This window comes from Arvicola amphibius, chromosome 8 (genome assembly GCF_903992535.2).
Source record: "Arvicola amphibius chromosome 8, mArvAmp1.2, whole genome shotgun sequence".
In the NCBI taxonomy this organism is placed as follows: Eukaryota; Metazoa; Chordata; class Mammalia; order Rodentia; family Cricetidae; genus Arvicola; species Arvicola amphibius.
The window spans coordinates 53,377,576-53,402,747 of record NC_052054.1 but is presented as its reverse complement, the minus strand read 5'-3'; the positions used below and the strand labels follow the sequence as shown (position 1 = coordinate 53,402,747).

Genomic DNA, 25,172 nt, shown 5'->3' with positions numbered 1-25,172 from the left:
TCGCGCGCCACTGTACCTTACGCGAGTCGGACAAGGGCCTGGAGATTGAAAGAACACACAAAGAGACCTGGGTCATTCGGAAGGAGATCAGCCAAATGCCATTTATTTAGCCTTGGGGAAAATCTTAGGTACCCCACTCCTGCCCAAGGAATTCCACCCAGGCAGGTGGGAAATTACCATATCTAACTGCTGCACAAGGACTTCCACCTAGGCAGGTGGGAAATTACCATACCAACAATAGAGTCAACAATGCCCAACAGCAAATCACCAGGCGGGGCAGAGGGAGCACAGGAACAAACAGGATGCTTAGTCAACTGACCAGAAACTGTCCTCAAGATGAGCCCCAGGGACAAGGGCAGACCCGGGCCCTACAGTTCGTCTATATGTTTTAAATTATTTTATACAGTCTTTGAGTGAAAAATGGTTTAAATATTTTAAAAATTTTTAAATATTAAAGGATTATATATACATATATACACACACATGTATAATTTATCCTTGACTTTGCCACTTAGCCCCCAAATTATAAATGTATAAAACACTAGCTGTTCCTTTAAGAAAACATTTGCTGATCCTTAACTGAAGAACTGTCATCATAACTAGAAGAACGGTCTTGAATTATAGCAAAATCTATACTTTTGAAATATTTTAAAGAGCTATTATTTTATTTCCTTGGGGTATTTATGGTCCCGCAGTGGATGTGGTCGGGATGATTGATTGTGCCATCCATGGGCTACAGGAATGCCGTCAGATTTGCCTGTTACAGTTAGTACTGATAGTTCAAGTAAAACATAAGACCTGTGTCAATGACAGGGGCCAGGAGACTTTGCCTCCTGAAACACGGCAGCTGCAGAGGAGAGGCCCCAGGAAAACCATGCGGAAATTTCTGTTTTCACCAGGACTTTAACCTATAGCCAGGCAGCAGCTGAGAGCATTGCTGAGACGGGCAGCCCAAACCCTGATGACACCTTTCTTAAAGCCCCCAGTGCGGAGTTCCGTTAGGTCGTGTCAGCCAGTGAGTGCCACTGATTCAAGGGCTTCGGAATTCAGTTTCCACATGTAGACTGATGTCCCAACTAATGAAATGGTGGCTTTCTTCTTCTGCAAAGAATGTCATGGAAGAGCCCAGTGACTAATTTCCAGGATTGTTTTATTTGGGCACATCAAAAAAAAATCATTGTGAAAAATTTAATAATGCTATTTAATAACATGGAGCAGGAAGCTGGGAAGAACAGTTACTCTGGATGACTGAGTGCGGACATAAATACATCTGATAGGCAGGAAATCACTGCCGATACGGTGGTGGAATTTAATAACGTGCAGAGGTCGGAACTGCATGGGGACGTCCGCCTTGGCTGCACATATCGGCAGAGGAGTTGACTGATCTAACGGTGGGGTGCGACCAGCATGGCTGCTGTGGAGGTGTCAGGCTGCAGCACTGAAATGGCTGCTCCGAGCGAGGGTCCCTTTCCCAGGGACCTAAGCAGGCGGACTGTAAACAAATGGTGTGGCGAAGGTGTGAAGATCGACCCCGTGGGGAGCGGCATTTGAAGGGCTTAGGACTGAATAGTGAGCAGTTAACTAGCAGAGATCATTCCATCCTTTGTCCTTCTGCAGCCTCCTGGTGGGAGCACCACGATTTCCCCCTTCCCCCTTCAGTACAGATGAGGAAACCTACAGCTGTCGAGGGGGTGTAAGCCACAGGGACGAGGGCAGCAGCTCCAGATTTTTCAAGTATTTAAAGGGTGTCTGGGGATGGGGGATACAAGTTTGTTCCCATCAGCCATGCAAGTTTTGTGGTGCACACAGGGTCATCTGCTTCTCCTCAGTGAAGGAGGGGTTTCCCTTCCCCCACTCTCTCCCTCTCTGTGAGACAGGAAACACAGCTCACCTTGAACTCACCGACACCCTGATGCCACCTCCTAAGCCGTCCAGCCCGTGCAGCTCTAACTTTCTCTTGGTGCCCGTCTTTCTTGCTCACGCCTGTGCAGAACTTTAGCAGCTGCGGACACACAGCTGTTTGCCTGGCCAGACAGCACCTCTTTCCTTGGTGACCCCATCCTCCGTTAGGTCCTCTTTCCAGGAGTGGACCAACTACACAAACGTCCATTTCTTCCCTCCTCCTGATGCCTGTGTCCTCGCACGGGAGCATCCTGGTTGTCTGGGTCTCTGGCTCACAACTACTCTTCCGTGACTCTGGTCCCGTGTGCCACTTGGAACCCTTTCTGATGTCCACGTCTTTGTCCCACCTGGCATCAGACACTGATTGTTCCTCTAGGTGCCTGTAGACTCAAAGAAAAACAAAAATAATACAGACAACCTGCTAAGTTCCTTTGGTGTGCCACCTGACATCCTACGCAGAAGTCTTGCCTTTGTTTAAGGTCAGGGAGCCCTGAGCCAAGTAGGTTTCCAAGGTCATGAGGCTGTGACTGTTGACCCAGGATGTGAACTTAAACTGGGGAAGGCGTCCATCCACTCAGTGTCTACCCACAGTGATGACCATGCGTGGTGGTGGTGAGTCCAGCACCTCTCTCTTTGGGGGAGCTGGGGCACAGGACTGCCAAGCATGTGCGCATGCAGACTGCTCTCAATGCTCTACTTTTCTAAGCATGAGGCCGCACAGATGAGGCGTCATGGAGCCAACCTCACCCCAGGCCATGAGTCGGAGAGACTGGACAGGTACTCGGGGGCAGTGTGTAAGCTGCAGACTGTCTTGATTATTTCGGTGTGTGTTCAGAACACACACATACACACACACAGAGACATATATGCAAACACTTGTATACACACATACATCATATATGTGAAACTCTTGATATTGAAACTTCAGGCTATAGCTAGAAATGAAAAATACAGTAAATCCCTTGGTTTTCTATCCCATTGAAGGGTTTTTTTTTTTAAATTTTAAGGTTTTATGCATTAGGATGGGTGTGAGCGTAGATCGTAGCACACATGTGGAGGCCAGAGGGTAAACTGTGGAGTCGGGTCTTCCCTTCCACCTCTACATGGACTCGGGAATCGAGCCTAGGTCACCCGACTTGCAGGGCAAGCACCGCTTCCCTTTGGGCCATCTCACCAGCCCTGTTTCTATTTGCATATATTAATCATAGATAACAATGGGTCCCGTGGCCCCGACAGCTGTATCTGATGTATCTTTGTCATTTCGCCTCCTTCGCCCTCTCTTGTCCCCTCCCACACCTTATACAGATAGAGAAAAAGATAATACCCTCAAGTCAACTATAGCTGAGAAAGTTGCAGCCAGGCAACCAAGCACAAAGTCAGGCACCTCCATGACAAGCCAGGGCGCTTTTGCTTGGAACTCAAAATATTTCTCATCTAAGGATTGCCTAAATATACTTTCTAATTTGTTTTAACATTTCAAATATTTTTATGAATATTTTTAGAGAATATTAATTGAATTAAGTTTTAAAGTGGGACTGGGACATACCACGATGCAATGGGAAGAATAGTGGGTTGAAAATTAGAAGCTCTGCATTCCAGAGCTGACCCTGTGTGTGACCTTGGGCACACTGGGCTGGCTTCACTGTTTTCCAGCTCTGTTTCATGTTGTAACAGCGCCCTCTTGTGGTCTATATCCTTAATGATTTTCCCTAGTCAACTTTGCATTTTATTATTATTATTACTATTATTATCATTATCATCATCATCATCATCATCATTACTTTGTTCCTTCTAGTGTTATATTTCATACTGTTAAGTCAATAGACTTGTGTTCTTGCAATCTTAGAAGACAAGGTAGATTAAAGCAGACAATTAAACACCATCTCTTAAACTATTGCAGTTTATAAAAATAAAATAGCATTCTTTCTCATTCATTCCTCCTAGGGACCAGGGGAAGCGGCATGCCAGGGCCTCCTCATGTCCTAGCAGCTCAGACCTGAGCAGGCGGGAAGCTAGATCAGGTAAGATACTTGTGTGCTTGGCCCTCAACATCCTTTACCCTCAGCATTCTTAATCCTCAGCATCCTTCACCCTCGGCATCCTTCACTCTCAGCATCCTTCACTGTTAACATCCTTCACCCTTTACCCTTGGCATCCTTTATCCTCAGCATCTTTCAGCCTCAGCATCCTTCACCATCAACATCTCCATGTTGTTAAGCCAATAGGACTTGCTTTTCAAAGACAAATGTCAGGTGGAAGGGATAGGCTGTTTGGGGGGTCTAGAGTACCACACTGCATCTCGATTAACAATTCTCTGTTCATCAACTTCAAAACTAGAACCAACTTGCTCAGAAACCAACATTTGTTTCCTAAGTTTTTATTATCTTTCTTTGGTCTGATGCTCACAGAAATCCCAGAGTGAAAATATCTGGAGGATGGCCAAACTTGACATTGCTGTAACTCAAGTTCAAAAACACTGCCCGTTTATTTAAGTGAAACTATAACATTTTACTATGAAAGTCCTTTGGGAGCTTTATTCTGCTTGAGGAAATAGACCAAGGGCTAGAAATGGAACCAAATGTGGCAGTGAGAAGGGAACCAGTGGGCATTTTGTAACATTGACTGGAGTCAATACAAGCAGCAGATGAAACGTTAGTTATGGGAACAAGAATTAGGGATCTCTGTGCCACGTCTGGCGAGACGAAGTTCTGCCACGCCCATTTTGATGGCCAGTGACCCCCCCAAGCAGAAGAATATGGACAGTGTAGGCATCAAGAAGGCTTCAGTGCTACCAGGTTTTAAGTCCTTAAAATAAAGAAAAAGATTCACATGTGGCACAATGTCAATATTGGACCAAGCTGGTCAGGGCTGCACAGGTGTTTGCTACATTCTTTATTTTTTGTTCATTCACACAGAAGTTTATGTCTGGCTGGATGATTATACATCTGTAATCTAGACATTTTAGAGTCAGAGGCAGAAGGATTATGAATTGCAGGCTGGATTGAGCAACACAGTAAGACTTTGTCTCAACACAAATAAAAATGACGATAAAACTAGGGTGGAGTGTTCTCTTCAAATTAGCTTCTCCTCAGGAGGGAGGCTTTTCGTGGTCACAGGGAGTGGATCCAGAGCTCAGAAGAATCTAAGCCCTTCTGATTCCCAAGACAGCTGTTGCCAGGGGCTTTGCATCTGCATGCTAAAAACAGCAGCCTGTCCTAACACAAGCTGTGTCCAAAACTCAAAGCTGCGGTTAGCAACTGTAACCACTGAGGCAGCAGAATCTTCAAAAACAGGCAGTACTTCCGCCTGACTTACCCGATTTCCTGTTGAATCGTAATTTTTATATTTAGCAAACTGTGAGCCTAGATAAAAATGTTTTTTTTTTTTAAATTTTCAAGTTGTTCCCCAAGACTGAGACAAAGTATGTGTGCATGCACATGCTTCTGTTTCTAGAATTAACTGGGAATAATGTCTAGAATGGAGGTGGTGGGGCAATGGGGACAGCATGGGGATAAAGAAGCGACAATGACCAGAGCCAGACGCGACCACATAACTGGGGATTCCTGAGAGAAGACCACACAGTGTGGCTGACTTCTCAAATGAGTCTGGATGGCTCTGGAAGGGTCGGTCCTAAGGAGGCCGTACATGGAAGAGCACAGCGCACAGGTGTTTGTTGGGTTGTTGTTGTTGTCTTGTTTTTGAAGACCATACAGACTTAAAACCTGACTTTCTAGTCATTTTTGGTGTGTGGGAGTAAGTTCATGCTCCCCTAGATGTCACAAGTCCATGTCGCGTATCTCTTTCTGTCACTCTGCACCCTGTTTTTTTGAGGCAGAGGCTCTCACCGTACCTGGAGCTCACATTTTGGTTACACGGGACTGACCAGGAAGCTCCCAGGAACTGCCTGTCTCTGGGTTGCAGGTGTACAACACCATGCTTGGCTTCTTCTCAGTGTTGGGGATCCAAACTCAGGTGCTTAAACTTGCAATCACAGGTACTTTACCCACCAAGCCAGCCCCAGCCCCCTTCCTAGTAAATTTAAGTGTTTCATAAATATGTCAAGGACATTTATTAATACTGACTTATCTATCAACTTCTGGGTTGTCATTTGCACTCGTAAATGCTGATTTTGTTTATATACTCTGACCTTTAAATACCTTAGTTTACCTAGGACTATGAGCAGCTGTAGTTTTAGACTGCTTGAATATTACTTCAGAATCATATACATGTGTTTTATCCAGTTTAGGCATATTCAAAAATCCAAAAGGCTAAGGTGATGGTCTACAGCCTTTTATCTCCCGTTCTGAAAAACTTCAACGTTCTGAAACTTGGGATATCTCTCAAACACAGGTAGTGGCAATGGCAGGCCTGACCAGAGCTGCATTATGGGTCCTGTTAGTGGGAGCGTTCATGGACGGTGCTGTAGGGTACTGCTCAAGGAAGAGCCTGTTGTGAACACTGCTCCCTTTCTGAAGTTCAGGCCCCTAAATACAATTCAGTTTTGTTTTATAAAGTCTTGCTTATGGGTTGGATAGCTTAGCCAAAGTCTTCCTGTTTCGACTACATTGTATCTTTACCATTTAACCACCGGCTAGTTGTCAAGAATTCCCGGTTTGCTTTGGTGCTCCAGGGTTTTCCCATGCTCAGCTTGCCCTGCGTTTGATTTTTTTTTTTTTTAAAAAAAAGCCAGCACACTTGCAGCAGAGAGTAGACATTCCCATAATGCACTGGAGGGGGCAGGACATGGGCACTGGAAGGCAGGAGTTAATTGTACAGCTTCCCTGCTTTCCTGGGAGATATCAGTGCTTGGGGGGGGGGGGGGGGGGGGGGTGTTCCTGTTTGGTGGCTTGAAGATTCATTTCAGACACTGCTGAATTCAAATTAAATTTTAAACGCAAGCCACTGTGGGTTATCCCCTGAGTTCTCTGTGCTTTATACAGGCGGTTGAGAAGAGTTCAGTGGTTTTCTTTTATTTTAAGACTTATTTTTAATTATGTGTTTATATATGTAACTGTGTATGGGTATGCCTATATGTAAGTGCTGAAGTCCAGAAAGTAAATCAAGAATAGTAAAAATAAAAAAATAAGATGGTTGTGTGTATAGAATCTTCTGATTGCTCTTATGATTTCCAACAGCTTGTATAGATTTTTCTGGTGCCAGGTTAGGGGCACAGGAGGCAGATGTTAGAGGAGGTTGGGGAAAGCCTCCGTGTAGCCGTGCCCTCTCCAGCTCTCTGGTTGGTGACTTGAGATACTGGCTGTACAAGGTGGAATCCTGATTTGCCACTTTCTCTGTGAATTCTCTTTCATACATTGTTGCCTTTTAATCTGTTGGTTTGCAGTGGAGCTGAGTGTTAAGAGCGAGGAGTTGTATGACCTTAGGAGGGTGATCTAGCTTCTACCTGGATTCCACTTTCGTCATCTTCAGAAGTAAAACACAACGAAACAGCAGCCTCAGCTGGGTGTACCAGCTCACACCTGTGATCCTGGGAGCTCAAGGCAGGAGAATCACTCCTGTGTGTGTTCAAGGCTGGCTTGGGCTACATAGTAAGATCCAGGACAGAGTGAGACCTTGTTTCAGAAGACGGGGGAGGGAGGGAGGAGGAACAGAAGAAAAGTGCATCCCATAATAGTCCCTCTTCTACATCCAGGATGCAGTCAGGGGCAGCATTGCCCCTAGAGTTTGTGCAGCACTTGGTGGCACGGCGGTGACCCACCAGCTGTCACCCATTTGTTTAGCCAGGGAAAGGAAGTTCACAGATCCTCACTGTCGCCTGACGTGTGGCACTCAGGCGGAGTTTTGCCTCTGTTGTGACATTCAGCTTTCATAATCCTAAAAGCAAATATTCTCCCCTTTGCTGATGAGGAAACGGGCCTGGAAAGAGTCTAAGCTAGATAGACAAAGGTCACCCACTGTACAGGTCAATGATAGAGTTGGGGTGGGGAACAAGGCATCTCCCCTACCCCGGGGAAAGCATAGCATTGGTGGTACTTCCTCTATAGGGTCTGTTCTGAAAGGGCTAAGATTTTTATAAAGTGGTTTCAGCTTTTAGTCTTTATATATGTATGTATGTATGTGTATATATACATATATGTGCATGTAGCTGTCTGTAATATGTTACAGAGGGAAATTTTTAAGAAAAAAGTAATTTAAACCAGTTTGCTTTCCTGTGGCCAGCAGCCTTTACAAAGCATTCTGCTCTATGGGTATTCTAATCCCATTTGTAAGTTCACTTTTTTTGAATTAACTCACTCGAGTTTTCTTTGGGGTACTTTGATGAGAAGACCCATGTTTCTCCTTAGAGTTGGGGCTTAGGGCGAAGTGAGATTTGATTCTGTTCTTAATTCATTTCAGCAACGCAGAGGAACGTCTTCTGAGTGTGCCCCGTTATGAGTCCTTTTTCACAATGCTTTTTCCTTCTCTGGATTCCTTTGCAGCCTCAAGAGCCAGCTTACAGGAACAGGAGACAGAAATAGAAGTAGATGAAGTCTTTTGGAAAACACGGATTGAACCGATTCTGCGTGAATTAGAAAAGGGTAAAGCAACAGTTCTTGTTTTAAATCAAAACTTCGTGTTTATTTGCTGTTCCCAGTGCCCTGAACTTTTCAGTTCACTTTGACGATTGTTTCTGTGGCCGTGTTGAAAACATACCGTGGATTCTTACCCTGTAAATCTGTATAGTAAATACTATGCAAACCAAATTGTTAGTGAGTAAAATTATCCTCGGAATGTACTGGGAGAGCCAGCTTCCAAACTCCCCAGTTGAGCAGGTCATCTCCTCTCCTTGAAGAAACGCCACTTCTGCCCCTTCAGGGAGACTGTTCGCATTCTAGAAGGTCAGGAAAAGCAGATCTCTTGAACTGAATGGGCCACACAACCTGGACAGCGAGAGCTGTGCCTGTGGTTTTATTGATTCTACTCCTGAGGCTAAGTCCCTCTGTCAGGGAGGCCACTCACACAGCTCAAGAAGTGGCCTGGGATGTGTCCTGTCCAGCACTCCAAAGGGCCACAATGAGGCATTCCTGGGAGGTTGTGGGGAGCTGCCGAGAGGATGTTGCCCAACTTTTTCAGAATTCCATTTAGAAAGGTGAACCAGAACCCTCTGGATTCTTGGTCAGAGCCACAGAGCAATCCCCATGCTTAGTACCGTGTGCACAATGGTTCTGTGCTAGGCTGTGCTCCCCATGGGTGGGTTCTCTGGGCAGGTTTTCTGGCCTCGGTGCTATGAGCAGGAGCTTGGTGCTACAGGTAAACTCTGGAATAAAAGATGGATCAAACCACATCACCTCCGGAACCCTTTGCCATCCCAGATCTGGGGGGTGAACGCAACAGCATTTCCCCACTGGCGTTGCTATTTCCACCTTCCTGTTCGCTTGGCCTGTGAAGTCTGGGCTGCTGCAGATCAAGTGAGAAGGGTTAGAAACCCCATCAGAGGTCTTCAGGTTGGAGGCCTGCTGGGAGGGCAGATCTTCCCTCGGTGGGGTTGTCAGTAGATGCCCAGCGCTGTACCCACCGATTACAATCGAGCAAACTCAGGACCTCGCTGAGATTTAGGGTGTGAGATAGCAGGCCTATGGGAAGCTGTGTTCCATAGCTGGATTTTGGCCTGGGCTCCACAGCAAGAGCCTGTGTCAAAAAACAGAACTCGCAAGCAAAACAAAGAAATAATCACATTTTTGTCCCTAGACAAATCTAAAACCAGCGAGCGTCATGAAGTCCGGTTTCCCTGACACTGTGCAGTTCCTTTGATTCGCTGAGTGGTTAGTGGTTAATACATTAGTTAAAATAGTTAATAGAAGAATTAAAACTTCTGTGCCCTTTCCCATACTCCCCAGTGCTGGCGCTCAGCACTGCCTCACAGTCTCTCCATGTGTTCCTCCTTCTCTGCTCCCACTCTGGTTTTTTTCTTTCTTTCTAGAACTTTTTGAGAACACATTGCTAACATTTTCGGGGTCAGCCTACATAATGAGACTTTGTCTCAAACTGAAACAAAATGAAAACAAAGAACCCAAAATCTTAGCTACTTCGGCCTTCGATTTTCTGACTGTTAGCTTTAGAAGCAGGTGTTCTCTTCCATATCTGACCATACATACAACACCATACAAATCCCGCCTAGAAGCAGGGTGTTCTCACCCACATCTGACCATACAACGCCATACAAATCCTGCCTAGAAGCAGGGTGTTCTCTTCCATATCTGGCAGTGACTGTTCAACACCATACACATCTTCCTGCATTCTGCTTATTCTCCCATGATTTCCTTTCTAGAAAAAGAAAGCCCTTGGATCACATGTTTCAGCCATTGGTCACAGCCCTTTCAGGATCCTGAGACAAGTGAGAAAACCCGACCATTTATTGTATAAAAATCCCACCCATCCGTTTTCCTCCTCTTTTCTCATGCTGAGACCCAGCTCGGGCCTTTGGAGCAGGAATAGCCACACACTTAACACAGCAACTTCCTCGTGTTCCATGGCAGGAGGCCCATGTGCCGACCTTTCCTTTACTGGAAATGTGAATTTTGATCATTTGGGTCAGGTGGTGTCTGCTGGGTTCCGGCTCTGTGTAGCTGCTGGGCTTCCCTTTGTGGTTAAACAGTAACTTGGGAGGCAAAGTTACTTGGTGACCCCGTTACTGTCTCACCTGGAAACTCTTAACCAGTTTCAGCTCATAGAAACATCTTCTGAGGCCTCGTGCTTTTCTGTTTTGTTTTGCTTTGGCTTCTTGAAACACCCTCCATAAGTGGTCCCGGCTGACCTTGAACTTGGCCATCCTCCTGCCTCAGCCTGTGGAGTACAGTACTCCAGGTGTCTTTTACAGCTATTACAGCCAGTTGACTGAGCGGCACAGCTTTCTTGAGCAGTAGCTGGAGCTCTGACCCTTGAGCTTTTCTTCCCAATTCCTCTGTAAGCTACAACAGCCTTGACTAGGGCCCAGGCAGCTGAGAGCAGCTCAAAGCCTGGACTAGTGAGGAGGCAGCCGGCCAGAGGAGAGAAACGCAGCAACACAACAGAAGTGCTTCCCACAGCAGAGCCCAGGTCCCCCTGTGTCTCAGCTTGGGCTAGGTCGCTTCCCACCGGTTCACTATTCAAGAGCACGCCAGAGAGGCTTTGGGGGGTACTTGGCTATTGAGGTTTAAGCTTTTTTTTCTTAGATGTTATTGTTGAAAAGAGCTAAAAATGGCCTGAGTCACTTCCTCTCGCTGGTGCACACTTCCCCCTTGTCGGAGTCTGAGCTCACACTGTGGTATTTATTTAAGACGGCTTCCCACTTCTAAGTTTTATGATGGGGTCTGTCAGAGGCAGCACTTCCCAACCAAAAGAACACGCTGTACCTTGAGTTCTTTTCTTTCCCCTTGTGCTCCCTTCCAGTGCGGGGTTTCTTTCCTGGTTAAACTGCGTTCAAAAATCACTGCCCTCAGAACTGCAGCTCCAAAGAAAAATGCTCTCCTCTCCCTCTTTTCTAACATCTTTTTAAAAGCCCCATCTTTGATGATAATGGTGGATGTCATTACATCTCTTCCCCCAGATGACAGCCATTTTGAAAGGAATATACCATTGTTTGTTATCAACAGATATATCAGGAGGCAAGCTTGCTTGAAGTTACCATATCTACATGTTATCCTTGCTCTGCCACGCAGGGGTGCCCATCAGGATCCCTACTCACTTACAGCATCTGTCTGTGCGTAGCACAGCACACCTGCCTATTCACATGTGAAAAATCAATAGCCCTGCAGGGCAGTATTCATTCCTTTGGAGTCAAGCAACTTGTTTGAAGAAATGGAGGCAGAAATGGAAATGGCATGCCTCAGTGAGACCGAAGAGAGTCCAGGTGGAGGGCACTTTGGCAGGGGGCCAAAGAGAGGCTTTGGAAGGCGTTTGTTCTAGATAAGCCAAGTGACTGTTTAGTAAATACGTTAACCTAGGAGATGGAGCGGAGAGATGAAAGCGGTCAAGTAGACGGGAGTGATAGGAGAAAGGAGACTGGCTTCTGGAAATCTGGAGATGTCTAGGGGATGTGTGTCTCTCATATCTGAAAACGCATTCTCTTTGCTCTGACAGAAGCCGACATTGAAGCAACGTGTGCTGCTTGCACGCAGCTCCATCACACCTTGGAAGAAGGGCGCTTGCTGGGGAAGAAGTTTAAGGGAAGAAGAGTCCTGCTGAAGACCCTGTATAAACTAGTGGATGCTGGCTCAGACCCGCTCAGCCTTAAACTTGCAAAACTTATCCTAGCAGTAAGTTTGTCTTTCTTTTGTTCTAGCAGACTGCACACCATCGGTGCTTTGCCAAATGTTGGGTTTGTACATATTGCAAAATGATGAAAAATGCATTGTGTCTGTTTAGAATCTCGGAAAAAATTAAGAAAGTAAACTCACATCCCAGAACTGGACGAGAAAGTGATTCCTTAGGAATAAAGCTGAGAACATAGGGACCATTCCAACAAGCTTGCGTCCGGACTGTGCCTAGAATTTATTTGAAAAGGAAGATAGAGAAAAGGAAAGTTAAGTGAAGGAAAAAAATTTACATCAGCAAACATTTCCAGTCCAATTGTTCAAACAACTAGATTGGGCAGTCCAGGACAGTGCAGTCTGTTGTTTTTGCCCTGTGGTTTCTGCTGGGAGCCCAGCATTGTCTTATGATTTAAAATAAAGGCAAAGGCCAGGTGCTTTGTGAACCAGTGTGAAAGAGGAAACCAGCTGCGTGTGGTCACAGGAAGGTCCCTCGGTGGCCATAGAAATTCTCTGCAAAGTGTCAGGAGAAAAGGCCAAGATCAGATAAAAGCCTGTGGCAGCTCTGCCCAGAGCAAAGCCTGATGGGTAGCTTTGTTGTCATGGCCACAAGCCGTCAGAACCAAAAGGTAAGCCATAGCTGTCCTGGAATGTTCTAAGAAAGCGTCAACAACAAATGGATAACAACAGAAAATACCCCTGTTCACTCGTTTGCAGAGGAAGATGGAAAACGGGCTGAGTGGAAGGAAAGCCCAATAGTGCAGTGAACACGTCCATTTCAGCTCGAGAATGAAGTCTTTCATAAGCAGAATATTCAGCCACATTTTCTGTGTAATTGTGGGTAGAGACTACACGCTTACTGAGCTGTCATCATAAGCTATTCATTCTCTCCTCAGAGGTAGGAACGTGTGACTCAGTGCATGAGCCCTTAAAAGAGTGTTTCCATTCTAGGGCTCTGATGAGGGAGTTAGTTGTCCCAGGGAGGATCCAGGTTGCCAGCACTCAGGGACTGGATTTACCTTTTCACCTGGATTTTAGATGTTTTGTTTCATAATTTACCAAAAAAGGGAGGAAAAAGGGAAGAAAGAAAAGAGGAGACAGAAGGAATCACAGAACTATTAATTGCAGTGAAAATGTTAGCACTGTTATCTGTGATGCTGGGCAAATCAGTTGTGTGTGTGTGCGTGTGTCACAGTGTAACTGAATTAGGCCTTGTGAACTGGATGTGGAGTGAAACTTAAGTAGGTTACAATGCTGCCTGCCCCCAGGAATCTAGGTGCAGTGAAGTTCTGATGCAGCGTTAAGTGGCTTGGTGCCGCTTTCTTCTTCTTTGATTATTTGATGTTTCTGAGTGTTGCCCCTGCACGTGTGCATGTATGCCATGTATGTGCCTTGTCCCGTGGAGGCCAGAAGAGGGCATTGGATTCCCTGGAACTGCAGTTACCCGTGGTTGTGAGCCATCGTGTGGGTGCTGGGAACTGAACCTGGACCCTCCACAAAAGCAGCCAGTGTTCTTAACCACTGAACCATCCCCTCTAGTTCCCGGGCTGGTGCCTTCTTACCCACGATAGAGCCACCAGGTCAGAAGGGAGCGTCAAAGCAATGGTATGCAATTTCCTATTGGCTGCTTGGATCTCCTGTAACATGCCAGGGGTGACCAGTTTCGATGAGGCTTTAGGATATAGTTCTGCATAAATTCTCAAGACACTGTACCCTAAGAACCGTGGAGGAAAATGAACAGAGGCTAAAGATATGCAGAACGCCAATGGATTTCTTCTTCTTGTGGTTACTTTTTTGCTCACCAGTTTGATGTTACAGTTCAAACATTTAACAGTATTTTAAAACATGCAATAAGCGTGTGAGTTGTTCCAATTTCTTGAATTCTTTGGATCAAAAGAGATCTGCCAGGCAGCCATTTTAATTTTAACCCATTTTTAAAAACTCTTATGAAAATATGTCAGTTTGTATTAAGTGTGTTCAAAGAACACAAACATATTCGATCAGAGTACAACTATATTCTGGAAGTATAAAAAAATCTAGCACCTTTGCAGAGGGATAAGAATCAGAAAGAAATGCCCAATATGTTATTTGTGATTAGATATAGTGGGAAGGACAGAAATGATTTCAAACTTCTTTAATTTTGAAAACAAAACAAAAGCCTCATTTTTAATTTAAGAAGAAAACTACCCTACCTAGAAACCCTGCACCCCAGGAATTCAGCATAGCCCTGGGAACAGCAGCCAAACCCCCAGAATCCATCACTGAACTCTGAGGAGGAGACAGGAACTCAGCCAGCACCTCTGACCTCCGCAGTGCTGGCCACAGTGCTCCTCACTGGTGATACTTGGATGAAACAGAGACGCTTGTTTGGTTTTTTGTTGGTTGACTTTGTTTTTGTTCCTTGCTCCTTTTTACTGCAAATGGAAGCTGGAAGAGGGGCTGAGAGCTGCATTCAGTTCATTTCTTGGGGCGTTTTGTCCGGTGTAGAGTGCAGGCTACCCAAACATACTGGGAAGATGAGCTGGTCAGAGATTTCAGCCTCCCAGTGGAGTCTGCCAGCACATCTGCCCTGGCCCAGATGTGGGAAGGGGTTTCTGATTGCCTCAGCTCATTTGCTGGGGTATAAAGCCGTGTTGTAATCACTGTCTTAGTTTTGAAGTTCCCATCTCTGTTTTCTTCCTGAGCGGGGAAGGAATCTTTACTATGTCCTGAGAATGCTCTGACAATTGGTTAACATGTGGGTTCTGACCAGAGAGCTGTTGGGTGGGGGGGACTTGGCAGTCCCCGAACACTCAGTGAGAGGCGGCTCTGCAGGTGGTCTGCAGAGCAGGGGTGATGCCTGATGGGCAAGGTTCTCAGATCACTGTGCACAGGCCCAGAGCAGAAGCAGGAGGTGAAGATGCTCACCTGTGCACCTCCCTCTGCCTCCCTCCGCCTCACCAGCCACAGACAGCAGGTCCAGCGTTGTCTCCCTTAGGGAACAACCCCTGAACAGTGCTCAGTGCAATTTGTGGATCTAACACATAACTCGGGCATACTCTATTATCTTTTTTTAAATTAACTGAAAACTCAATAAAAATATTGGAGATAACTTTTTAAATAGTAACATAATGACCCTTGTGCCATCGTTTGCATACTGAGTCTTTATTTGTTCAGAGGACCCCATTCCTGCAGACAGTCTTTCACGCTGCTGCCGAGGGCACACCATACCTGACCCAGAAATTATAGACTTTTTCTTTTTAAGCCTGATAGGCTGGGTTTGAGCCTCAGAATCCACGTGATAGAGAGAGAGAGCCAACTCCTACAAACTGTCTTCTGGCTTCTATACTCTCTCTCTCTATCTCTGTCTCTCTGTCTCTGTCTCTGTCTCTCTCTCTCTCTCACACACACACACACACACTGTCACACGCACACACTTCTATCACACACATACATATACACAAGTAAACAATACAATAATGATAATAATGATGATGATAATGATAATAAAAGAGTGGGCCCGGTGGCACATACCTTTAATGCCAGCCCTCAGGAAGCAGTGCAAGTGAATCTTTGTAAATTCAAGGCCATTCTGGCCTACACAGTGAGACCCTGCCTCAGCAAAGCAAAACAAACAACAAAAAAAAAAAATACAAGTAGTAATCGTTTATGGAGTGCTTACTTAATTTAATGTTTTTGTCCTTTCACGGTGTGTTAGACTGTTCCCCATTATTGGCCATTCTTTACTACTTTAGGTAAAAGTGCAGCTAGTGTAAGACCTTGGTTCTGCTAGCCACTCTATTTTGATAAAAGAAAGCGCACTTCGAAATTGCCTTGTGTTTAATTGACTTAGTTTTGTTGTGCGGTTTAGAGAGTACAAACAATGATTACCTCAGAGCATTCCAGAAATAGCCCTGCAAATAAGCACAGCACAGTCTAATCCAAAGTATCAGTTTTAATTCTTTGATGCAACTGACAGAGGGGACAGGTTTCCTTTGTATTTTCTTTCCCTTGATCCTCAATTGATGGTATTCTAGATCAGTTTAATAATGACTTTGGTACCCTTCATCCTTCACTGTTGTGTTCTAAATAAATTACTCTATTCACTGACACATTCTTTAAAAAACATCTAATCATTTTACATATCTGTGCAAAATGTTTCATAGTGAGAAACAAACTCTTGTTATTAAAGTGTTCGTGTTTCTGGAACCACGTTAGATATCAGAGCTGTCACAGCTTGGTCCCAACTTTTCTAGCTTCTTCCCTGGATCATTTCTTATGTTTCAAACCCTCTCCCTGCGCTGAGTGTGGAGGTCTTGGTGGTGTGGAGCCTGCCTTTACCTCTGCCGTAGAAATGCAAGCGTGTTCTTTCCCTGCAGCTTAAAGTGAGCAGAAAGAACCTTCTGAATGTCTGCAAACTAGTATTTAAGATCAGCAGGAGCGAGGAGAACGACGCCCTGATGCAGAGCGACAACATCCCGGGTGAGTCTCGTTCAGCGCTCGGAGGCGAGGACGCTGCGCCCAAGCACAGATGTCAAGTCCCTAGAGGGAAATGAGAGAGAAGGGTAGCGAGACAATTGAGTTTCTAGGGAAATGCAGAGGTCTGGCGGCTGTCTTTCTCTGCTTCCCACGCTGGCTTTAAAGCAGCGTTTAGAGTCTAGTGTGACAGACTGGGTTTTGGTTTTCCTCCTTCAATGTGTGTAGGGATTGTTGTATGACTTGAGGAAATACTGTGTTAAAAAAGTCATTTCCTAAGTCTAGAGTTTACTGTTACAATAAACACACCTAAAAATTTTTGACATAATCAAAAATTCTAGTCTCTTGATATAATAGAAATAAGCGGGGGGGGGGGGGGCGGTTTGGAAAGATGGTTGTGACTTTTACAGAATGCTGTCTGGACGTGGTTCACTATGGAGCTACAGACGATTTGCCTACATTCACAGCCTAGCTAATGATGCCCAATTCCCGTGTCTCTAAATAATTAAGTAGACAGAGTTACCGTGATGAGAAAAGCCTTGAGGAGCTGTGCTGTTCCCGCAGAAGAGGCAGCTGTGGAAAGCAAAGTGGTCCTTTCTTGGGTAACAAGGGACAAAGAACTCAGCACACAGGGACGAAACCAAGGTTGAAAGAAAGAATGTCCAACATCAGATGGCTTAACTGAGAGTTACAGATCAGAACACAGAATCTAATGATCTCTTTGGCATTCTTACACTTGAACACACTGTCTCCATCTGACCTTGCTCAAATCAGCTGTAATCTGGGCCAGTCCGCGGGGTTTTGTTGTTAAGGTTTCTTTGTTTGTTTGTTTGGAACAGTAGTGGGAATCAAATTTAGGACAAAGCCCATGAGCCCTCTACCACAAGCTTCAGCCTGTTTGTTTACAGAGACAGGGTCTCGCTCTAAATGTAGCACAGGTTAGGCTCAAATTTGCTGCCATCCTCCTGCCTCGGATTCCCTAACGCTGGGAATATAGATGTTGTCACCATGCTTAGGGAGGGAGGCATGTGCGCTACACCCAAAAGATCCTTTCAGTAACAGATTGCTATTAAAGTTCCCTTGAGATCCGTGTCCCATTAGGAGAAGCAACAGATGCCTTCTCGCGATCTGTTGACATTTAATTCTTAGATTGCTTTTGTTACCCGTATTAGACAATAACTTGACATTTTTGTAACTTAAAAATAAGCTCTGGCTTATCCAGTATTATCCGGGCAGTGGTGGTGCACACCTTTAATCCCAGCACTTGGGAGGCAGAGGCGGGCGGATCTCTGTGAGTTCGAGACCAGCCTGGTCTACAAGAGCTAGTTCCAGGACAGGCTCCAAAGCTACAGAGAAACCCTGTCTCGAAAAAAAACAAAAAAAATTAAAAAAAAAAAGCTCTGGTAAATATTACTAAGAACCAAGGAATGGCATTTAGATAAAAGAAGGCTTTCTTGTTTGCATACGAACAGCCTCTCCTTCTGCCCTCCTGGCTAGTGTGGAGTTTTGTCATAGTTGAGACTTTGCTGCCTGAGGAGGAGCAGGGAGCATCTGCATGTAGCTTCCGATGAATATATTTTACAAAGTGTGTGCCAACATCTAATTTGCTGTTGTCCTTAGACGTTCACAGAAATCTGTCTCTTTGGCAGAGTCATTATTGGAGGTGCTGAGGGCCGAAGACCTGCAACGTAACCCCGAAGCCTTCTTATACTGTATGGGAGCTCTGAAATTCATCTCCGGGAGTCCAGGGTTCCTTGCTGAGATGATCGGCAAAGGTGCGGTAGAAATACTGATGACGCTGATAAAGCAAATGAACGAGGACACGAAGTACGGTGCATGCCTGCCCAACTGGGGCGACTTGTTAGTCCAGGTAAGGGTTTATGTAAAGAGGTTAGAGGTGCAAATGGTGCTAAAGGAACAGTTGAGAAGCCTCTGTAGCAGGAGGGGATCCAGGGTCTCAGAGATCCAACGTGGTGACCACTGGCCAGTCAGTGTGTGCCCTGTTGAGACGATGCCATGGATTTGGACCCTGCCGTATTGTTTGTAGATAATCACTCCCACTGTCCTGCAAAGAATGTGAGGCTGAAAGCCAGGCTTGGGGTATACACCTGGAACTCGGACTTGAGAGAGGGGCAGGGATCAAGAGTCCAAGGTCATTCTCAGCTAAGAAATGAGTTTTAGGCCAGTCTGGGCTTCTTGAGACCAAGGAAGGGAGAGAAAGAAGTAGTAAGGAGGGAAGGAGGGAGAGAGGGAAGGAGGGAGGGAGGGAGGGAGGGAAGGAACGAGGGAGGTGAGACTTGAACTGGGTCTGATGGCACAGGCCTGTCAAATCCACCCAATCAGGAATCTGAGGCAGGAGAATTGAACCTCATCCAGGCTCCTCAAAATAGAAAGTAAAGAGAAGGCCTAGGAGGAGGTCAGTGGAGAAGGATGAGGAGAGGAGGTCAGTGGAGAAGGCCGAGGAGGAGGTCAGTGGAGAAGGCCGAGGAGGAGGTCAGTGGAGAAGGCCGAGGAGGAGGTCAGTGGAGAAGGACGAGGAGGTCAGTGGAGAAGGCCCCACATACTCAAGATCCCAGTTTCCATCCTCAGCACAGGAAATAAAAGTAACGGAGATGGCGGCATGGGGGATGGAAGCGTATGCTCTTTGCATCTCAGTTTGTGCGATGCTGAGAATTTCTAGGACAGACGCTAAGACTGTTTGTGACTGATAGCCACAGCCACATCTCCAGCTTGCAATGACAAGGGAGTTGATGATATTGGGTGGAGTTCTGTCATAGGCTCTGCAGATGCCACAGCTCTGGGCACCACAGGAAAGCAGGTAAAAAAAAAAAACACGTATAATTCATCTAGCCAGAGCAGGAAGAAAAATTTTTCTCTGAGTTATAGAGTTTTATTATGGCTCTTGTGACAGATTAAATTTCACAGTTAAATTATTTCCACCAAAACGTGTCTAGCTCTCATTTTCTTTTGTAGATGAGATTTTTACCCTTAATAGCATTTATATATCAAATAATAGCATCTTTGATGTAATAACTCATGGGATCTGAAATGTGCTTGTCAATTAACGAGGATGGATTGAACCTTTAGAGTGTGCTAAACCATTTGGAGAGCATGATAAAAATTAGATTTACACCCCGACTTCACGATTCTTGAAATATTTATGGTGATTATTAATTTTAGATTTCGGTCCTCCATTTTGAAAAAGCCTGTAAAAAGAAAAACTCCTTTGATCATAAACAAGGCAGAAATCCACTGGCACGCTGCATTTCGGCGAGGTGGGCTTGTGAAACATTCTTTTCTTTTTTAAGATTTATTTTATTTATTATGTATACAGTATTCTACCTGCATGATTGCCTACAGGCCAGAAGAGGGCATCAAATCTCATTACAAATGGTTGTGAGCCACTATGTGGTTGCTGGGAATTGAACTCAGGACCTCTGGAAGAGCAGTCAGTGCTCTTAACCTCTGACCCGTCTCTCTAGCCCATAAAGCATTCTTTTCATGTTGACAGTATTTTGGAATATTTATTTATTTTTCTCTTTCGAACATAGTTATTTCTGATTATACAGTCATGGTCATTTCTGTTAAAATGTGAGGAGAGGTATAATCATCTGTATACAAATATTAAATCACCTGAACTAGGTGTGGTACACAACTGTAGTCCTCTCTCGGCCTGCTACCTGTGGATCAGGATGTATAGCTCTCAGCTACTGCCCCAGCACCATGCCTGCCCGTGTCCTGCCAACATGATCATGGACTAACCCTGTAACCTGTAAGCGAGCCCCCAATTAAATGCTTTATTTTATGAGTTGCCTTGGTCATGGTGTCTCTTCACAGCAATAGAACAGTGACCAAGACAACCTCAAATTCTCAAGCATGCATATCTTGAGAGTCTTATAACATTTTCACTTGGGAAGGAGAAGGTTTTGAGACAGAGTCTCTCTGTATAGTTCAGGCCTGCCTCAAGATCATGCATTTTTTTCTTCAGAGTGCTGGGTTGTAGACATGTACCTCAGCACCTGGCCCCTTCTAATTTTTCAATGTCGCAGCAGCTTGGGCATCCTTGTCTCATTGAGGAAACTTTTCCCAATTTGTTATATGTATGTGAGAACATTTTATATCATAAGAATAAAATAAAATCCGTTGATATAAAGGAACAGTTAGTGCTGATGTCATAAAGGAAATGGGGCGCTAGATAGGTATGATTGTCAGGACCCTAATGTCAGCCCTCATGAGCTGAAAGCCAGAAGATTTTAAGTTCAAGGGCAGCCTGAGCTATGTAACTGGGTGTTGTTTCAAAAAATAAATACATAAACATACCCCTACCCCTCCTTCCAAACAGGAAGAAATCAGACCTCTGCTATGTCATTTAGCTCAGAGCTTTGCTGCCTCTGTTCTTGTTTTGATTTCTCTTTTCCGGGATTAGCCATGAACTCGCTGGGTCATCCCTCCCATTCATTTTCCTCCAGGGGACGCAGTAGAATTCAAGGCCAGCCTAGCTATATAACAAGATACCCCCTCCAAAAATAACTTTTAGTCAAAAAAGAAAACAGACAAGAAACTGCTTTGTGTCCTATGGATAATAAAATATAAGCAACATGACGCCATCACAAAATTATGACCATGCAAACACATGTGCACAGATCTGTGCTCCCACATAGGAAGCAGCTCAGAGACCTGTGCCGTGGACTGCCTCAAAGCACCCTCAGTCCATCTGCTGGGACAGAGGCTGCCTTCACACCCAGCCTTCATCTCCACTACATCTTACCTGTGTCTGTGTCTCTTAACTGAGGCTACTGTGTCTGGATGTCACCATGCTAGCTGTGGGGTCCCTGCTCTGTGGTACGGATGCTCAGGGTCCTGCAATACATTCGCCGTCCTGCCTCTCTCATCCCCAGGTTCTGACCTCTTCTGTCCCTTCTGCCCCCTGGGCCACTCTCTACAGTCCAACCCAGGAGACACACTCTGCGCCACAAATCTAACCTCCCAACACTCACCCACAGAATCTTACTCTCCCCCCACTCTAGAAAGAATCCCCCAAGGACCTTACTTATTTCCAGTTTGAATAGTTAGCATTCTTTTCTCTTGACACCAGTTTCCCCAATCCTCCGAAACCTCGGGGTCCAGCAACAGATGGTCTCTTCCCATGTGTTGGACTCCAACAAGGCAACTTTAGGGAAGCGGGACGGGTTAGACCTGTCCAGAGCCTTCAGTGTGTATGTCTGATAAAGAGGCCCTGGAAGGGCATCCAGGCTCCTGAGGCTCCCAAGGTTGTGAGCGGCACAGACACTGTCCAATGGCTCCCGCTGGTGTCATGCCCCTCCCCTCTCCTCTTGTTGTTATCAGAGTTCAAGTGATATACATTCCAATATATACAACAAAGCTGTTTTTCAAAATGCCTCGTTCTGGAGTCAGCTGGTTCTGAAGTCTGGTGTGAGCAGCAGGTTCTGAAGTCTGGTGTGAGCAGCTGGTTTTGAAGTCTGGTGTGAACAGCTGGTTCTGAAGTCTGGTGCGAGCGGCTGGTTCTGAAGTCTGGTGTGAACAGCTGGTTCCGAAGTCTGGTGTGAACAGCTGGTTCTGAAGTCTGATATGAACTGTCTGCTCCTTGAGCAAAGCCAAGAGCAATCATTTTCCAAGTGTTTGTGTGATTTCTCCATGCCACGTTTGGATGGTGAGGTGACTGTGGTCAACAGGACAGCTGCCAGTGGGGACAGCTCTTCAGTGATCCTTACCACCAGAAAACATCACCCAAGACCTATTAAGTTCCCACACGGCCAGTGTTCCATTTGTTCTGTGTAGCAGACAAACACGCATCATATAATTTTGGTGTTTTGACAACGTGAGATGCTTTGAGGACTGAGCCCACCCGTGCTCTGGAGACGGCAGTCGTGTGAGATGCTCTGAGGACTGGGGCCTCCTGTGCTCTGAAGACGGCAGTCGTGTGAGATGCTCTGAGGCCTGAGCCCACCCGTGCTCTGGAGACGGCAGTCGTGTGAGATGCTCTGAGGCCTGAGCCCACCCGTGCTCTGGAGACGGCAGTCGGTGAAAGCACAGATGAAGCTAAGAACTGTTAAACTCAGGAGTACACGGAGGAAGAGGAACATAGGCTAGCTGGAAGGCCGGGTCCCTTAAAGCCCATAATAAATTGCCTGCCCAAACGGAGCAGTGGAGACAGAAATAGATTAGGCAGTGTTGATCAGCAGTGGCTATCATAAGGCTTTATCTTTATCTGTAAAGGATAATTTTTGGGAAGGCATAGCCTTAGAACTGAGAGAGTCCTGGAGTGGCCTTTGTCAGAGAGACTGACCTGTTGCCGGGTGTGGAGAGGCTGCTGTGTTCATAATCTCAGCCTGTGGGAGGTAAGACAGGAGAGATGTGAGTTTGAAAGGTGAAAAATAAATAAAACTCTTTTTTCTTCTTTTCTTTTTTCTTTTTTTTTTTTTTTTGGTTTTTTGAGGCAGGGTTTCTCTGTGTAGCCCTGGCTGTCCTAGGACTTGCTCTATAGATGAAGCTGTCTCTGAAATCACAGAGATCCACCTGCCTCTGCCTCCCCAGTGCTGGGATTAAAGGCACGAACCACCACCATGCAGTTAAAACTTGTAAAAATTGCATAGTGAGGTCCCACCACCCGGCTTCTCCAGTGATGACATTTATCTAACAGGAAGGACCTCGTCAAAAGCTGACGTGATGAGGGCACGCTACACCTGACTACAGCTTTGTCTCTGCATGTTTTGCTTAGCACAATGTCCCTAAAGTAACTAAACTTTGGGGGATCATAACCCAGGGGGTTGGTTCTAATTTTTTGATGATATGCAGATTGTAATGGCTTAGTTGTCGGTTGAAATGGGACGGCTATCTTTCATTAGGAACGTCCCTGTTCCTGGAAAGCAATACCTCATCCCCCAGGTCACTTACCCCTGACATAAGAGAGCAGGCATTCAGAGTCTAGGCCCGCCCTTCTCTCTCCTCTGCCCTTTCTTAGGAAGCAGCTTCCCAGAGGTGACTCACACTTGCTTCTGATTCTCCGAGGACAGCCGGTCAGAAGATGCCGGGAGACTTGGCTCTCCCGATCGTGTAATACCTTGGGTTCTGTCTGAACTGTGGAAGGGTGGGGCCCATCAGCATGGTTAGGAAACGAATTTTATAGCTAAGTCCTCCAATGCCTTTTACCTGCCCAGCGACAGGCTCTGTCTGTCCCTGGTGCTTCAGAAGATACGATGTTGTGATGTAGCTTCCTTTACAAGAGGAAAGGAGAAGCAGGGCCAGGCCTGGACAGAGCCACCAGCCAGGAAGGAGGTCGGGCACAGACTGGGCAGGAAGGCGAGGGTGGGGAAACAGGATCCATGCTCACAGTGTGCAGAGAGCCCTTTGCTTGCCATGACGTTATCATGTCCGCTGAGCCCGGCCTCTTCCCTGTAAGTATATTCACTATGGCGATGAGGAAATGTCACTAGCCTTTAACACGAGACTGTGAAACCCAGCTTTAAAATTTCCTCACTTAGCAGTTCTTAGCTTCTGAGATAGGATCTCTGGAACTCAGGATGCTCCTGCCTCTGCCTCCCTGCTGCTAGAGTTACCACCGCACACCATACCCATTATTTGATTTATTTGCTTGTTTTCGAGACAGGGTTTCTCTGTGCAGCCCTGGCTGTCCTGTAGACCAAGCTGGCCTCGAATTCACAGCCCTCCTGAGGGCTGGGATTAAAGGCTTGCCCCACTACAGCCCAGAACCATGCCCATATAGTGGCATTTCACTTATATTTTAATAAATAAAGCTTGCCTGAAGATCAGAGAGTGGAACAGTCCCACTGGTCAGCCTTACAGACCCGGCAGTGGTGGCACCCACCTCTAATCCCAGTAGCCACACTAGTTTGCCCTAGAAACTGGGTGGAGCATGCCTTTAATCCCAGTGGTGCACACCTTTAATCCCAGCCTAGAGACGATTATAAAACAGGAGGAGACAGCTCTAAGTCCCAGACTCATTCTGAGATTCCTAAAGGCAGGATCACCATTTTCGGACTGAGGTAGAGGTAAGAGCCAGTGCCTGGCTGTTTTGCTTTTCTAACCTTCAGGTTGGACCCTAATTTCTGTCTCTGAGTTTTTATTCATCATGCTTCACGCCCATTCTGTCTCAGTAGCTATTAATGCATCTTCTCCAGACCCCCTTCCCTCATGTTGATGCACTGACATTCTATATAATTTATACAACTTCCAGATTCCCTCTTAATGATGTCTGATTATTAAAACTAAAAGGATCAGCCATATAATCATTTTTCCCCAAGGCAAAAAGTCCTCCAGGTAGTAAAGAGATACCCAATAATGGACACCGGCACAGGCTAGAGCCTCAAAATAGGACATTGTGGGTGGGAAGGACGGGGTACTTCCTGCTGGCTGGGGAGGAAGGAGCCCTTGCTGCTGTAGTCAAAGACCCGTGGCAGGAGATGTGGGGGGCAGACCTCAGCAGCCGTGTGAGTGAACAACTTTCCTCTCCGTCTGCCTTCGTGGACTTCCGTGAGATTCTTGGAAAACTCTGGCTCTGACAGTTTGGTATATGCAGTGACAGTGTGGTTGGTGTCTTGTATTTCCGCC

General features: G+C 45.9%; 1 protein-coding gene across 1 annotated transcript in view; it reads left to right on the top strand.

Annotated features, from left to right (window-relative positions):
• Armc2 (armadillo repeat containing 2) overlaps window positions 1-25,172 on the top strand; it is a 103,305-nt gene that overhangs the window by 28,651 nt on the left and 49,482 nt on the right. The window contains exons 5-9 of the mRNA XM_038340847.1: window positions 3,847-3,923; window positions 8,340-8,438; window positions 11,959-12,134; window positions 16,487-16,589; window positions 18,233-18,453. Of these exons, the coding sequence (XP_038196775.1) occupies window positions 3,847-3,923; window positions 8,340-8,438; window positions 11,959-12,134; window positions 16,487-16,589; window positions 18,233-18,453 (676 nt within the window). The remainder of the gene's footprint in view (window positions 1-3,846; window positions 3,924-8,339; window positions 8,439-11,958; window positions 12,135-16,486; window positions 16,590-18,232; window positions 18,454-25,172) is intronic.